The sequence below is a fragment of the Centroberyx gerrardi genome, chromosome 22 (genome assembly GCF_048128805.1).
Source record: "Centroberyx gerrardi isolate f3 chromosome 22, fCenGer3.hap1.cur.20231027, whole genome shotgun sequence".
In the NCBI taxonomy this organism is placed as follows: domain Eukaryota; kingdom Metazoa; phylum Chordata; class Actinopteri; order Beryciformes; family Berycidae; genus Centroberyx; species Centroberyx gerrardi.
Genome location: NC_136018.1, coordinates 6,970,383 through 6,986,543, shown reverse-complemented (window position 1 = coordinate 6,986,543; position 16,161 = coordinate 6,970,383). Strand labels below are relative to the sequence as shown.

Sequence of the window (16,161 nt, the reverse complement as noted above, 5' to 3'; positions counted from 1 at the left end):
TGTTGCTATAATGTTAAACTAGAAATCTGCACACTGAATATTAAGAAGAATATTAACTGTTGAGTGAGAAAAACTTGGGAGAAATTAATTAAATAGTACAATGTTGTTAACTGGTCTATGAATAATTGGAATAATTGGAATGGTATTTAAAGCAATTTGACGACTCTCCACAACTAAGCAAACAATTACGCTTACAAGCAAAACATTACAAAATTAATTTAATGATTTCTCATAGCAAAAGCATGGCCTGAGTCATTGCAGATGCTGTAAAGTATATATTATCTCATTATATCTTTATCTAATTAATGTCTCAATGGGCATGTTGCCAATTCAATCTTTACACACCATCATGCTCAAAAAAGCTGAACTGAAAGAGAATGGTATTTAAAGGCAATGACTCAGCAGAAAGGCATGGAAAGGAGAAAAGTCCATGGCCAGCTTTACCACCAACAAAGAAGCCAAGGTTTCAAATAAACCTGGTAAAGCGATGCCCAAAAGCCAAGTTGTCCAAATCTGAATAGGGACTGCTCCCACATGAGCATCTCAGTCTGTCTAGGACCCATGTAACTAACTATGTGATTAGCACTTATTTAGTCTTACAAAGTGAACATGCTGGATTCAAATTAATATTGCAAACTTCCCAATTCCCTCCATGAACTAAAGAGTGGGAGAGATGAAGATGAATTCAGTGAGATGGAAAATTATCAAGTGCGGATGTGAGAGCGAGGGTAAGTAAAAGAGAGAGTAAGAGAGAGGGAGATGAAGATGGGGATAAAGAGAAAGAAAGGAGATGGAGAGAAATATATGTATCAGAGCTTGTAGTCGTGACCACCATAATCGAGTCCAAGTCAAGGCCAAGACCAAGTCCGATTGAGTTTGAGTCAAGACCAAGTCCAAAAGGGGTTGAGACCAAGTCAAGACCGAGTCCTGAACAAATTGAGTCCAAAACGGAAATAAGCAATAAACTGGGTGCCTTTCTGAATGCCTTTCTAAATGCAAAAATGATAATTAAAGCCTTTCTTTATTTTCTCTGATGAACAGAGATGTAGATTTGTCTGCAAAGGAATGCATTAAACCCTTCAACATCCATTGGCAGGATGAAAAGTGTGTTGGAATGCATGTAGCTAGCCAATCATTTTATTGGAGATGAGGTGAAAAAAAGCATGTTGTACATTAAAAAAAGAAAAAACAATTATAGATACGTCAGTCCACATCCAAGACTTAGACAAGTCTGAGTCACAAGTCCTGATATGAATTATAGGAAAAAGTGAAAACATAACAAACAGAACAGCTTACCTAAGGGCGACATCTCTGGAACGCCTGCCAAGTACGGTCCATCGAGGAACTTAGGCTCGTTATCGTTGATGTCCTGGACCTTGACCACGAACTCTGACCTGGGCTCGACAGGTAAATTGGTGAGGCGGTCTACAGCCTGAGCTTGGAGGGTGTAGTAGGCCTGCGCCTCCCGGTCGAGGCGCTTGGTGGCGTGGATGTCTCCTGTGTTCTCATCGATGGTGAAGATGGAGGTGGCGCCCTCCCCAGATAGCACGTACTTCACCTTGCCATCGCCTTTGTCCACATCTGAGTGTAGCTATTGGGAGAACAGAGGACATCAGTGTGAAAGAGGTCAAGTACGAAATGTAAAAAATCCATCTCCTGAGTCAATAATAACTCCAGCTTTTTAAGTGCCAATGCCAGGCTGGATAAAGAGAGGTTTCAGGGCTTCACTCTTAGTAATCGATAAAGTGGTACAGTCCCATAAAACACAGATTACTCAGGCCAGTTTGATGCTACAGTCAAATGGATTGTACATTATCGGTGATAAGTGATACCATGATAAATACATCAAACAGGAATTTAAACTCTGATGTATTTCAGTACATTTCATAAATATTTAGTATTTTCTAAAAGGACCTTTTATACACCCTATGTGAATTTTGAGTAGTCATGTGACTGCTAATGTGTATGGTATGAAGTGCACTTCATGTTTATTGGACAAAGATCCAAATCAGATCAAAACCAGATGCACCATTTACTCATGAGTACAGTCTAAAAGGAATCCTGTCATGATTTGCAATCGACCTATAGCACCTACACTGGATTCTCATACGTTTCCACAGATAATGGCATAACAGTGATGCCATTACGACTTGGTAACTCATGTAATGCTCATTACAAATGATCAAACCAACAACTTTCATTCAGGACTTCCAAGAATAACGAGCTCATCTCATAGAAAAAAGCATCACGACTGAGGTTAAACATTTTTGAATCAATAAAACAATGCTGGGAATCACCTGAATAGACCGCTACATTTCACTCTTTTTCTGTCCAGGAATCTTTCATTAAGAATGTCAAGATACAATTGTCCCTTGGAGAACCTTTATCCCCCACATTAATCCAAAAGCTCCTTAACATTCAATACAAAACTTGCGAAAAATGTGATTAGAAACCTACTGTAGCATATTGGAGGCTGGCCTGGCTTCTGATTCTTAGAGCTACACTAGGCAAGACTTTCATGTAAAAGTACACTTGTCTTATCAGCCTCAATCACAAAGTGGGGCTGCAACAGATAAGAGCATCCTTTGAACATCTAATTGAGACCCTGTAGATTCGCCCTATTTGTCCAAATTAAATTCTGGTGTCTGCTATGCACACTTCTCCGCTCACAGAAAGTGACAAATCAAAACTTAAGCTCAAAATAAAGTGTCTAAAAATAAAGTGTGTAAAAAAAAACAGTGTGTCTCCTAAACAGCTGTGAGTGAGCGCTCTGTCCAGAGAAAGCTGGACTCACCAACATTAGATCGATTTACTGACGACACGTTCCATAATTTCTGGGTATTGAAGCTCAAACATTTCAAAGAGTTACTTCTCGCTGCCATTTGGGCTGCAAACCTGCAAAGTTGCCGAGTGAAGCTTGTTAAATTTCTGCACTACTACTATACCAAACGAGCACAGATCCTGTCCAGACCCACGGCGCGTGTGTTCAATACTATGCACTGAAGCACTGACAAGGTTAAATTAGGTAATTCAACTAATGTTACTTAAATACCACAAGGTAACATTTAAGGCACCTACCGTTAAAGTCTGTATGGCAGCGAAGACGAGTTACTAATCCCCGTTACTGACTGCGGAATGTTACAGTAAATTTCACTTTTGTTTTCACACCTGGAGACTCTGTGGATTGAGTTCAGTGCTGCTGGTCTGCTGTCTGTACGTCTCCAAATTACAGACATGAGGTGATGCGACATCAGGCGCATCAAAGATCGATTTAGATCCATTTCTTTACGCTCACCAACTTTTAATTTTGTGCTTCTGTATGGGAAACACTGCATCGCACAGTCAAAAACGCCCTCTAGAGGCCATCTGACGAAGCGCATCGTCTCACTAAGCGTTACATGGCTGACTGACTGCCTGACTGATTGATTGACTGACTGACTGCCTGACTGATTGATTGACTGACTGACTGCCTGACTGACTGACTGACTGACTGACTGACTGATTGATTGACTGACTGACTGCCTGACTGACTGACTGACTGACTGACTGACTGACTGACTGACTGCCTGACCTGAATTTGCCTCCTGATGCCCTCGGCTGCGCCATGGGAAAAAGACCCTATCCATCCCCCTCTTACACTAGTACTGGACCAACTGGGACTAGAACTACATCTCATTTTCAGCTCAAGACATATGGGCTACCACTATGGAGTTTCTTGGAGGGGCTAAAAATAGGCGAAATTTCTAATAAGAGTTGTCATAATATTCCATACAGACGGATATACAGCTTGACAAACAAATAACACAAAATGTTTTATCTTCCACTGAACCTTTGTTGTCTCCTCAAGAACTCTCAGCTTAAATGACAGAATCTTAATCTAGAGAGAACAAATCACAAGTTAAAAGTGTGTTTTGAAGTTGACTTTAAGCCCTCTGCTCAAAGTACAACTCCAGAAAAGAATCCTTGAACAACCCTAAAGAAAATACACGTGAAGCTTTTTGGGGCCTTGAAGTTACCATGACAGTTTACCAACTTTGAATAATCCCATTTGAAGCCAGAGCTGTGTGATGGCCATCCATCCCGTCAATGTGTCGAATAATCACAGTGATCACAAAAACTGCCACATATCTTCTGGGAAGGTCCTTATTTGTATCTTAAAGACATTTTGGACAGTGAAGACTTAAATGTTTTGATCATTTTCAACCATTTATTGCTTGGAAATATAGAAAAGTACATATTTCTGTCCTCTACCCATCAATTCAAACATAACAAAACACCTTAACTAACGCCAAGGCAGACAGCTTTTAGAAGGAGATGATACCAAGTAACAAAGGTTTTCCACAATCTATATTCAATGTTGAAAGTGAATAAAGCTTGTATAGAAAGACCTGAACCTGTAATATCCACAATACTCTGACAAACACATATATTAAATACTAGACCTCAGCTGAAATCACAAAACATTTTTCAACTCCACAATGCATATTGTCAAATTTTCATATCATGAAACTTTGAGTTACAAACTTTTGTTACTTCTCTATTAATATCCTTAACTCTAAAACCACACCAGACCCTGTGCTCACCATTACAGAAATAATATGACTGACAGTTTCCCCCTGTGTATAAATTGTTTACCAAGGAAATAAGTACCTGAACAAATATTTGAACAAAATATATATATTTTTTTATTTAATTACTGTGAGCACAGGAGGGATAAATGAGTATGTGTGCATTATCTACTCTGCTATTGATGGTTATTGTGTAGAGCACTGACAAAAGCCTATTATGCACCATGTCTTTTTATCATGTACTCACACAGGATTATTGTTGAAACTCTTCCTTCATTACATCTGCAAATGTTAACATCTCATCATGGGACTAAGCAGCAATGCTATTTCAATTTCCAAGTCAATGCAGCAGGGTGGAGAATGATTGCCTCGATATTGTGTTGGATTGTGTCTAAGCAGTACATATTGAACAGAGGCTACAACACTAGAGGTCTTTTATTAATGGAATCCATCAGTCTGTTGATGAATGCCAAGTTGGAGGCATAATGATTGTATTGGTTGCATCCTCATGTCTCTGCATGCATATGCTGCCACTCTTAAGGAGCACCATGTTTATTCACCATCTCCCGCTGTCAGGAGCAAACTTGAGGTAAATTGTCAGCCGTAGTGAGAGTCAACATTTAATCTTGAGCAAGCCATCCGTGGCAGTTTGTTTCCGGTAAATACCATGGACAGGAAGGACAAAGCTGACAGCCCACAAAGCATGCAAGGCGGGGTCAGGGGTCGAGCGCACCATGCAGTCTTTTCACCGAACTGTTTGGCTTGCACCGTTTCCTACTCTCTGCCTGGCAGTGGAGGGACGCACTACAGTGAAGCAACTGGCTTCACATATTTCATTTCCAAATCTAATCAACACCAAGGACTACATAAAATATGTATAGCTTGGCAGGGCTTATTAAAAGTATACCCTAGTCAAATACTTTTTTTCTCTCATTAATCTAACCCATTTTAAAACCGTCACTGCTCATTTTCAGGTGGTATTTGAAGTTTCTAGTCTTATTACTCTTACAGAGCACCATAGTTGCTTCTCTTGCAAAAATGTAAATACTCTTCTATAATTCTTTTCTTTGCTTCCCTTGAGGTGAGAGGAGCACAGCGTGCAGCACAGCGTTGCGCAGCAGTGTAGCTTAAAGGCACACCCAAGGTTTGAGAAGGGGGGTGGTATCTGAGCATAAACCCTTCTGAAATCAATGCTGACACTTATCATCACTTTGTATGCAGACAGTTCTCCAGGGACCAGCCTGTTAGCTTTGTGTTTGCTTGTTTACCTTGTAGCAAGAGAGAAGGCAGCAAAACTCTATGCTTAAAAAGCATTAAAAAAAAACATCACACGCCCGCAAATACACGCTTGTCCCATCACAATAACTACCACACAATGTTTTCAAATGGTTTTAGTGTGTGAATTTTCATTTTTGCCATTCTGTGCAACACGGAAAATCATGTTGGAAAGTGTGTAATTCTATTCTGTGCCTCTTACACCCATTTGGCTTGGCTCTGTACAACACTGGAAGTAGAAAAATACTACAGGCTTTGAATCAAATAAATAAATAAATATATATATATATATACAGTATATAAAAGGCATGAACCCCAAGACACATGTTTCAAGCTTTGTATTTTCCTCTCTCTTGAGGAGAGTGCATTTTTTTCTATTCAATGGACTGTGCACAGTCCAACATGGATACCAAAGTCCATACCTGCAGGCAACCTGTGAACAATACTGGATCCAGAACCCCAAAACAGCCTCTGCCGCTGCTCAAGAGCCCTTAATCAACAATCGCCCTCAAGATATTTCACAGTGCAGTTCGAACAGTCAAGTGTAATGGGGTTTCCACTAGGATGGTAGCATGTATCACAAACAGCTCGAAAATAGAATCTAAAAGAATGAGGCCTGTGCACTCTTACGCTGCTACCTGCACAGTACTGTACTTGATGTTGTAAGAGAAACCTGCTAGAATAATCATTCCCACAGCGTAAATCATAGTCTGTACATACGGTATATTTTATAAAAAGGCCTACAGTATATTGGATACGAATCATTCATTGGCCAGCGAATACTTGAGGATATTACTGGACACTCAGTGTGCGCCATACGATATGTAAATCCAGCAGGGAGTTTAGACAGCCCAACTCGTAAAATAAAACATACATGAAGCTCAAATAAAGAGTGACAGCACAGGGGGGACGAGGGGTCATTCTGCTACAAAAAAAGAGCTAAAAACGTGGACAGGGGCTTCAATGCAGCTGTCACAGACATCAGCTCTCGATATGCTTGGCTTTTCATCTATTCACTCGGCCATGTTCTGGTGAGTAGCCATGGTGCTGCGCTCCGAGAGAGGCTCCGCGTGTCTGCCTCTCCTCTCTCGTTTCAAATTGGGAGGTGGGGGGATTAGTGGCCACCATCCTGTCTCATTTTTCCTATACAGAGAAACAGATGCACACACTTCACCCATCGTACAGTTGGCGCACGGACGCATAGGGTCATATACACTCGGCACACACACACACACACACACACACACACACACACACATACACTACCAGTCAAAAGTTTGGACACACCTGATTGAATGTACTATGTTTTTCATTCTCTTAAAGCCATTTTGATCTAAAGGCTTATGCTTAAATGCTTGAAATGTGTTTCTTAGACAAATATAAACAGTGAAGTTGATGCCTAATGTATGAATTTCTTTCCAAAGCCTTTGCCTTTCCATCAAGGCAAAGGGCAGCTACTTTAAAGAATCTAAAATATAAGATAGTTTTGATTTGTTTAACACTTTTTTTGGTCACTGCATAATTCCATTTGTGTTATTTCATACTTTTGATGTCTTTACTATTATTCTAAAATGTGAAAAATAGTAAAAATTAAGAAAAATGTGTGTGTCCAAACTTTTGACTGGTAGTGTACACACACACACACACACACACACACACACACACACACACAGACTCACATGCCCTGCTTACACGGCAAGTAAATGAGTCCAGCTTTCTTTAGGTTGAATTATAGCACCGTGTTAAATGAAGTCTATGCTTAAAGAAAACGACCGATGACGAGGCCGATTCCAGAGAGAGTATAAAGACATAACGGGTATAAAAAACATTTACCACAGTCCACAACTGGTGAGGCAAATTAGGAGATTTACTGTAACGTGGATATATCCAGTGAAGTGTACTTTGTCTGTAGCTCTTTCACGAAGCCTATCACACTTTCGAGCATCTGTATTGTTGTCTGACTCATTTGCAGCTAATCGGTCTACTTCAACGTAATGACTGCAAGACAGATAATACTGTGCCAAATCCAAACATTCTGAAAGAGAGAGAGACTCGACGCCGGTAGAGGGGACATTTTCCTTTTTAGCTGTACTCCAATAAAGTCAATACGTCATTTGCTTATTCCTGAGCACACTGCGGAGACACCTGTCATCACTGCAGACGAGTGAGGCGTTCTGTTGTGCTAAGCATTACGCTAATCGGTTTCTGATGTTGTGGCTACATTGAAGAGCGAATTACAGTAACAGATATTTTTCAGCAAGTGACGGCTTCAAAGTTCATAATAGAGCGTTGAGCATCAATTTCAGTTTGCGCTGTGCGGTAACTTGCACGCTTAAGCGGCGTTATATGATTCACCGCTCACAAAAAGATGAATTTTATGACCATATTCTACATTATGCAGCCTAACACAGTTGTTGTTGTTGTTGTGCTTTTATTCCAATACATTCTCACTTTGCACCTCACTGTAGTGTACTGCGCTGTGCTGTACGCAAAGAATGAACGGTAATCAAAAGAGCAACAACTAAGAGTTCAAACACACATAGCACACTGTGTTTTGTAATTCATTGTACAGAATTAAATACGGAGAAATTGTATTTTCTTCCCTGAATAAGTCAATTCAAAGTGAGTTAAAAGGCAGTTTAGTAGACTAGTGAATCAACGCGAATAGTGTACCATGTGTATAATGGCTTGACAGTAGGTACAAAGCGTGTGGAGATGGCTCTTTTCAGAGGATAAATAGGAAAATACATAGAGGCAGCCTCAGTAGGGATAAGGCAAGGTTCACTGCTCTCTCTCTCTCTCTCTCTCTCTCTCTCTCTCTCTCTCTCACACACACACACACGGCTGCTGTTCACATAAGCGAATCGGCTTTCAATCAAAGTCAGAAATGATTTTCAGAATTCTGATTGCCATTTATACACTTTGTCTCCATCAGACAGCACCTCATATCTGCACCTGCTGGCTGTGTCATAATACCGCGGGGATGTAGCCCTCTTACCATGTGGAGAAAATGAATTGGAAATATGACAATAGGCCTTAATATTTTCAGTCAAGATTTCTAATACAGAGAAATTGCCTTTGTGTGTATATGCAGAGTGATATTTATAGCCAGCTGCCTGTTGTTTGTCCTGCACTTTCCCCTTGCACTTAACATCACTCTAACAGGTTTGCATGTATACTGTTGTCAGTATGTGAGCTGTCATTATGTGCCGGCACTTACGCCACCAATACAAATTCCTGTAGATTTATTGTACTTGGCTAATAAAAGGATTCTGATTTTGAATTGCTGCTGGTGTTTCAAAGGTACAATTTTATAGCCTTAACAGTTATTTTTATTGAATCCCCATCAATGAATGAAGGACACAGTGCAGCTTGCATTTCCTCATGGTCAGTATTTTGTATTAGTTGGGTAGGTGCTTACAATGACATGAATGCAAAATTAAAACCCCAACTGTGGCATGCATGTTAGACATAAGATGATGTTATGAATTAATTATGTTTTAACCAGTTTGGCGTCCTTGTCTTAATTCCTTTACTGCTGTTTAGCCTGTGGACATGAGGGATAATGTCTGTCAATAGGTGTAGGTGTAATATGCAATGATAACTTGAAATGCAGGTTCCCTCTCACTGTACTCTTTTTCATTCTGAAGTGTCTGTCAATGAGCTGTCAGTTCTTGGCTGTATATGCACTTGCACATGAAAAAAAGGTCGTCACAGTGATTGAATCTAAGGAGCCTGTTTGTGAGAAAAGAGCTTTGATTCCCTCCCCCATAATACTTTGAAAGGGATTCCTATTCCCGTCTTCCATTTGTGTGCATCTCCATGATGAGGGCAGCTGCGTGCCACACACACGCACACAAAATAAAAAGTGAAAGCTTGCCCTGATTGCCAGCTTGATTACTTTCATTGATGTGGATGACAAATCGGCATGGTGGCGAGGCTGGCAAACCAGAGAAGGTAGGGGGGCACCAGATTGAAAGGCTTGGGAAGCACTCCTGCATGTCTTTAATTAACATGTGTGTGTCAAGAACGACTCCAAAGAGAGTCTGATTGTGCCAGAATTAAAATACGAACATTTTTGATCAAGTCTAATTTGAATTGTATTTGAAAGTTCATGTTGGGCCAAAGATCAGCAAAGTAGTTTTGGTGTGATACATATTTATGTGTCTCGCTACAAAACAATAAAACAATTGCAGTTGGTCATGCGGTGTGTGTGTGTGTGTGTGTGTGTGTGTGCGTGTGTGCGTGTGTGTGTGTGTGTGCTGTATTCACAAGGTAAATGATGTATTCAAATGGTCAAATGTTACCACAGCTCTTCAGTCTCCCCTCAGGGACGATGAGAAGCTCACGATGAACAGCTGGAGAGTTTCAGTCTTAAATGAAACGCTTACATTTGTCATTCCTAGTGTTCACTCATTAATCATGCCTATTTCTATTTGATTTATTTATGTTTTTATTTATTTTTTGGCTCCTGAATTGTTACAGAAAGTGGGATTGGTTGATAAAACAAACAATTCAGGGGGCTGGTACCAGGCAGAGATTCCCACCATTTTTTTCAATCTCACCTTTTACCAAATGATAAGGTAGTGCAAAATTAAAATGACAAATTCAAATTATGCTTCTTACGGATAATAATTAACTTGAGTACTTGGCTGGCATACAGATTATGCTTTTATAAGTTGTATTGTAAATGTGTGATGAACGCTTTTGTTTTTCTTTCAAAAATGGGCATTTAGAGATTTGGAAATTATTAATTTGTGTACAAACCGACGGAATTGATGTCAAAAATGGAAATCTGACAACAAATAAATCAAATTATAAAGCCTTATTTATAGGCACAGGCATCTGTGAGCACTCAGTCTCATCTGTGCTTCACGCTGTTGTCTTCAAATAGCCTTGGACCACACTGTTACGAACATGCAAGTATGCGGAGAGCTTGAGAAGCAGGTGCAACAGTCGGCTAGAAGAACACATATCATGTAGCAGTGATGTACTGGGGTTTGAATTTGGTCTGATCCCTCTCTCTCTCACCCATCTTTCCTCTCTCTGTCTGCTGTTTAACTATGTAATAAAGCAGAAATGCTATTAAACACAGGGAGGTTTAACAAGTGACAGACACACCTTGCCTGTGCATATGAATCAGAATGTGTTACGACTGTAGCTGACTTCACACAATCCTTTTCAAAGTCCAGAATTCAATGATTCATTCAAGATGTTAATGCTGCTTTGTGGGTGAGGGTGTTCAGTGATTCTGAATTAAATTTGGAGGTCGAGCGGCTGGGTGTATCGCTTTTCACACATTTGAAATTTGACTCTGAGTAAGGTTGCACTCATTATTCTGCCTTTTAGTAGAAAACACGTTGCCTCAACCGGGTTTTGTGCAGATAATTTGAAAACAAAAACAATCGTGGTCATTATCACAAAAGGTACTTAAGTCAAACTGTCCAAAAAACACCAGCACGGCCAATTTGCTCCATCTCGATTCTACGACCAACTTTTCTACCGCTACCTTCTCCGTTTCCGTTGCGGTTGTTGTCGTAAACTTTCACCTGCCTACGTACGGTGAAACTCCGCCGCTTCTTCCTTTTCATTAGTCAGCTCTCGAAAACAGCGGTCCGCGTCGTGCGGTCTCCTCTGAACAAGTTGAACTGTTCTCTCAACTTTAGAAAGCGCTCCACTCTGCCAAAAAAAAAAGATGCCGGGCCTTTCCAAAGTGGCTGCTTTCCATCTGTCTTGCAGCCGCTCCCCATTGGCTTTCATGTAACAAAAAAAAAAAAAAAAAGCCCTGGCAGTTTGAAAAGAGTGGAATAGTGAGAACGCACCCTAAGACTGTTTTTTGGAGGACAAAATGAAGTAGAATTTTTTTTACTATTCAGTGGCCATACACCAAGGCCGGCGGTAGCTACGGGCAAACGTGTGTCTTGCCCACCCAATCAAAAGTTAAGAAAACATTTTTTTTTGTTCAGCCAATGGAAAAATAGCACAGAAAATACCAGTACCGTTTCTAACTTCTGATTGGGTGGGCAGCCTACAGCCCGCCTCCAAAGTCGCCCACTGCCCAACCCCCCTTCTCGTCGTGTTCAGGCACAAACACACAGAGCTCTGAAGCGACCCGTCCGCTGCACAGTGTGTGGCTGTATTCACACCAAATCAGGCGCTGCGGCACTTCCTTGTGCGGGGGGTGTTCATGTTTATTTGTGCTTTAGAATGTAACCGCTGTGAAACAATCAGAAAATAACGTTTTATTTCTCTGATTCACCGGCTTTCTCGCTACCACCGCTCCCTCTCTTCATTTACTCTCTAGCTCGCTCGACCACCGCTGTCTTTCTCTCTCTCAATAGGCTTTATTGGCATGACATTTGACATGTGTTGCCAAAGCACAATTATGAAAGACAATGTTAAGGAATTAAATTAACAAAAAATAATAGTTAATAGAACAATATTAGTTAATAGAATAAAATGAATTTGTTAGAATTTTTGCCAAGGGAAACAGGAGACTGATGTTGTAGATAGATAGATAGATAGATAGATAGATAGATAGATAGATAGATAGATAGATAGATAGAGCTCATCCAATGAAAATAAATGTTATGGAGTTGATTATGTTAAAATCTGGATGAAGGATGTTTTTTTTATTTTAGGGTAAATCAATCTGCCCTCCACTGACTCAAATCATAGGGTAGCAGCAAACTTAGAAATGCTGCTTCACTACCTCCCAATTTCCCTGCTTCAAATTGCGCTTTATAAATTAGAATATAATAAAATAGAATACTACTTTATTAATCCCCATGGGGAAATTAATCTTCTGCATTTAATCCATCCAAACACCCCATACACAAACACACAGCCATAAGCTGGAGAAGCCTGAGGGCACGATGGCAGGAGCTTGCATCTGATCTTGACTCTGACAACCCTCCGGTTGCCAGCTGTCATTTTGCCAGATTTTGGTGCCATCTGGCCAGGGATTCGAACCGGCAACCTTCGGACTACTAGTCTGCTTCTCTAACCTCTGTGCTACCTACCATCCAAGTTGCCCACCTATTATTTCTACCAGCCCACCCTAATATAGCAGCCTAAAACCGGCCCTGCCATACACCCAATGTGATTAAGAAATTAAATACTCATACTCCTAAATATTGCACCTAGACAAGTTTGAATAATCAGTATTTTTTCAAGAGAATGTCTCATTAAAACAGTTCCTTAGCTCTACTTTTTGCATAACGCTGAACTCTATGAAATGAAAACAACAAGACCCACAAGTAATGTGGGTCTTGTTATTATATTTATCTATTTTTTAATGGAACACAGTCAACAGATACGCAGCGAGTTTACCTAGTAACTTTGAACTGCTGAGAAATATGAAATATGAAAACCTAGGTGTTCCTGCATCAACAAATAATCTCCCCAGACAGACTTGAATGATACTGGAAGACAAATTGTTTTGTTCCAGATAGATACTCACTACTCATGTAATGGTTTATCTGTTCCCATTATTACAAAGGCAAGGCTACAACACTATCTTCATAAGAGACTCTGGCTCTTGCTGTAGAAATTAAGTAAAACAACAGAAACGATATGAATCCACAGCAAACTATAAACATCACACACACTCGTCGCCACTTGGATTCCTCTACTCCCTTGTCTTCCTTTAGTAATTTTGACAAACATTGTTTTCATGTAATTAAAGCATCTATGGATTCAACACAAGGAAATATAATTACTTATGTTTGTTTGCACTCACAACACTCTCCACAATAGACAGGTTTAGAGAGTAGAGCTTATTTGGATTAAAAACCTGTTCAGTGAAGGGTTCTCGTCTTTCTGGGCACTTTCAAGTGACCACTCCACAAAGATGCTATCAGTAATTCCTGCTCAGGCTCTAGTCACCTAACACACACACACACACACACACACACATGAAGATGACCGGAGAAGAGGAGAATGAACAGTGTAAACATTGAGGTTATGGATTAGGAAAACTTTAATTATTACACAATGCAATTCACACAAATCCTACAACTAGATACTTACAACCACAAAAGACTCTTATAAGACTCTAAGACCCTTTACATTAACACAGCAAAGTGTCTGTATACATTCGGCTCAAAAAGGCGTTACAAGGATCTTTGTAATATCTGCAAACCCAAACTGAAGTTCTGAAACATCCAAGAAATAACAAATGAGTGCTGCTGCAAATATACTATACTGTATAATGTAAAGAGATGAATAATTCAGCCTGGCCTCATGAAATTAAATGAATAAATAAAGTGAAAGTGAGAGAAATGTTTCCCCTCCACAAAAGGATTATGTGGAGACTAGATACAGGCACCAAACTGTTTTAGTTGCCAAACCTTAACCAAGTTTTAGTTTTAGTTGTCTAAGCATGACCCTAACCTTAACTAAAGTTGTCATCATCTTCACATTATTTGTGTCCACAACATGCAATCTGTGTTTTTTGAGAAAAAAATATATTTCTAAGCCTGATGGATGAGTATTTGGTTCCAACTTTGGTTTTAAATAAGGGTGCAATCAATGGTGTATGATTCACTACAACCACCAACTACTACTATTAGTACTACTATATACTACTATGACAGCGGTTCTCAACCTGGGGGTCGGGACCCCCCAGGGGGTTGCGAGATAATTTTGGGAGGTCGCAAGTTGAGTTATGGGATAGGAAAAACGAATATCTCTATGTATTATCAAGTCTATTTTTTCTGATTTTTCTCTAATTTTTGCTTTTTTTCTTGTGAAATACTGAATCGTTTTCAGCCTCTAGGCCTCCTCTGCTAATGAAGCAAAAAAAACAGCCTGAAAAGGGAAAATCATTATTTGGTTCAACTCGCCAACGGGTTGCGAGTAGACATCGCTTCATTTTAAGGGGTCACAAGCCAAAAACGAGAGGCCCACTGAACTATGATATTACATACTACTATACTATACTAATATTATACATTATACTTGTATATAACTAAAATAATAATAGATAGGACACCACAAAAGTTAATTGCTTGTGTAATCATACAAAATGAAAGCGTCAGTCTCTTGTGAAAAGCAGCTGTTAGTTGCTGTGTTGACATGAGTGTTGGTAGAGCTGCTGTTTGTAATTGGGGTGAACGAACAGCGCTCATCAGTGACGGGACGGGGAAGGGAAAGACAGGAGTCCTCAGCGTTTGGACGAGGAGCGGGGGAGTGGAGGAGCGGGACTCTTCAGTGGCAGGATGAGAAGTGAAAGGGCAGGACTCCTCAGTGGTGGGAATAAATACTGGCGTCACCGTGGGAAACGCTCCATTTGTTTAATGTGCCATTTTCAGAAGTGGAACCCTTGTAATCCTACAGGCACGGCAACCTCACCGTGTAGGCCGGCCCTCTGGAATTTGATCAGAGCTAAAACTGTTTACCAATGTTTGGAGCCTGACATTTATTGAAAGTGGCCTTTAGTAAAAGTCATAGCTAAAGCGTGAAGAGGTTTTCTGATGAGCCTGTGAAGTTTCTCCGTCTTCTGGGCCGCTAAGACAGACTCTGGTGTGTTAATAGAGCAATATAGCAGTCACATCATCTAAAAGACAGGCGCCTCCAGAGGGGACAACTTTGAAACACTTAAAGGAAAACCTCGGATACTCTTACACTGTTAAATACCATCAATCACCAAGGTTCAGTGCATTCCAGAATGATTTTGTGCTGAAGTGTTGTAATTTTATTGATTTTTTTTTTTTTGGTGTACCTACATTCCCTCAACCTGCCTTGTCTACTTCCACTTCATTTAGTGATTTCTTACATTTCCCAAGATGCCTGTCGACATCCCCCAGGGAACGTGCCTGACCTTGATTCTTTTCAGCTACAAGTTATACAGTATGTAGGTGGACGGAGCGAAAGCAATAGTGATAGCTACAGTAAGAGCAAGAGAGCAAGTTTTTCCATTCAAGAAAAAGCTCTTCTATGATGGATTTCTCCCTGTCTGATTTTTTCTGCTATTAAACTCCATTGAAGCTGGAAATATCTCATCATGATGTCACATTGTCTTCGTTTGGCCAGTTATCCACAGGAGTAAGAAAAACACCAAACAACAAAATGGACACAGAAATGCAAGGTACATCACCAACAGCTGTGTTTTTTTTTAACATAATTTACATGTCTTAGGGTGGATTTACCCTTTAAGGAAACATATACACAGTAAGTTTCATCCTTGTCAGTGTTCACATAAGCAATAACAGTTGGCTTGTGCAGCAACAGGTTCAATCTACTGCAACTGTTTAGAGATTTGATGACAGATATAATTAAACTTGCATATTTTTACAGGCTTTTATCCCAGTCTGGT

General features: G+C 40.1%; 1 protein-coding gene across 2 annotated transcripts in view; it reads right to left on the bottom strand.

The window, feature by feature from the left end:
• Positions 1-16,161, bottom strand: part of LOC139924122 (cadherin-7-like) — a 69,321-nt gene that overhangs the window by 41,246 nt on the left and 11,914 nt on the right. For both annotated transcript variants that reach the window (XM_071915062.2, XM_071915063.2), the window contains exon 2: positions 1,297-1,591. In XM_071915062.2, coding sequence (XP_071771163.1) covers positions 1,297-1,591 — 295 coding nt within the window. The remainder of the gene's footprint in view (positions 1-1,296; positions 1,592-16,161) is intronic.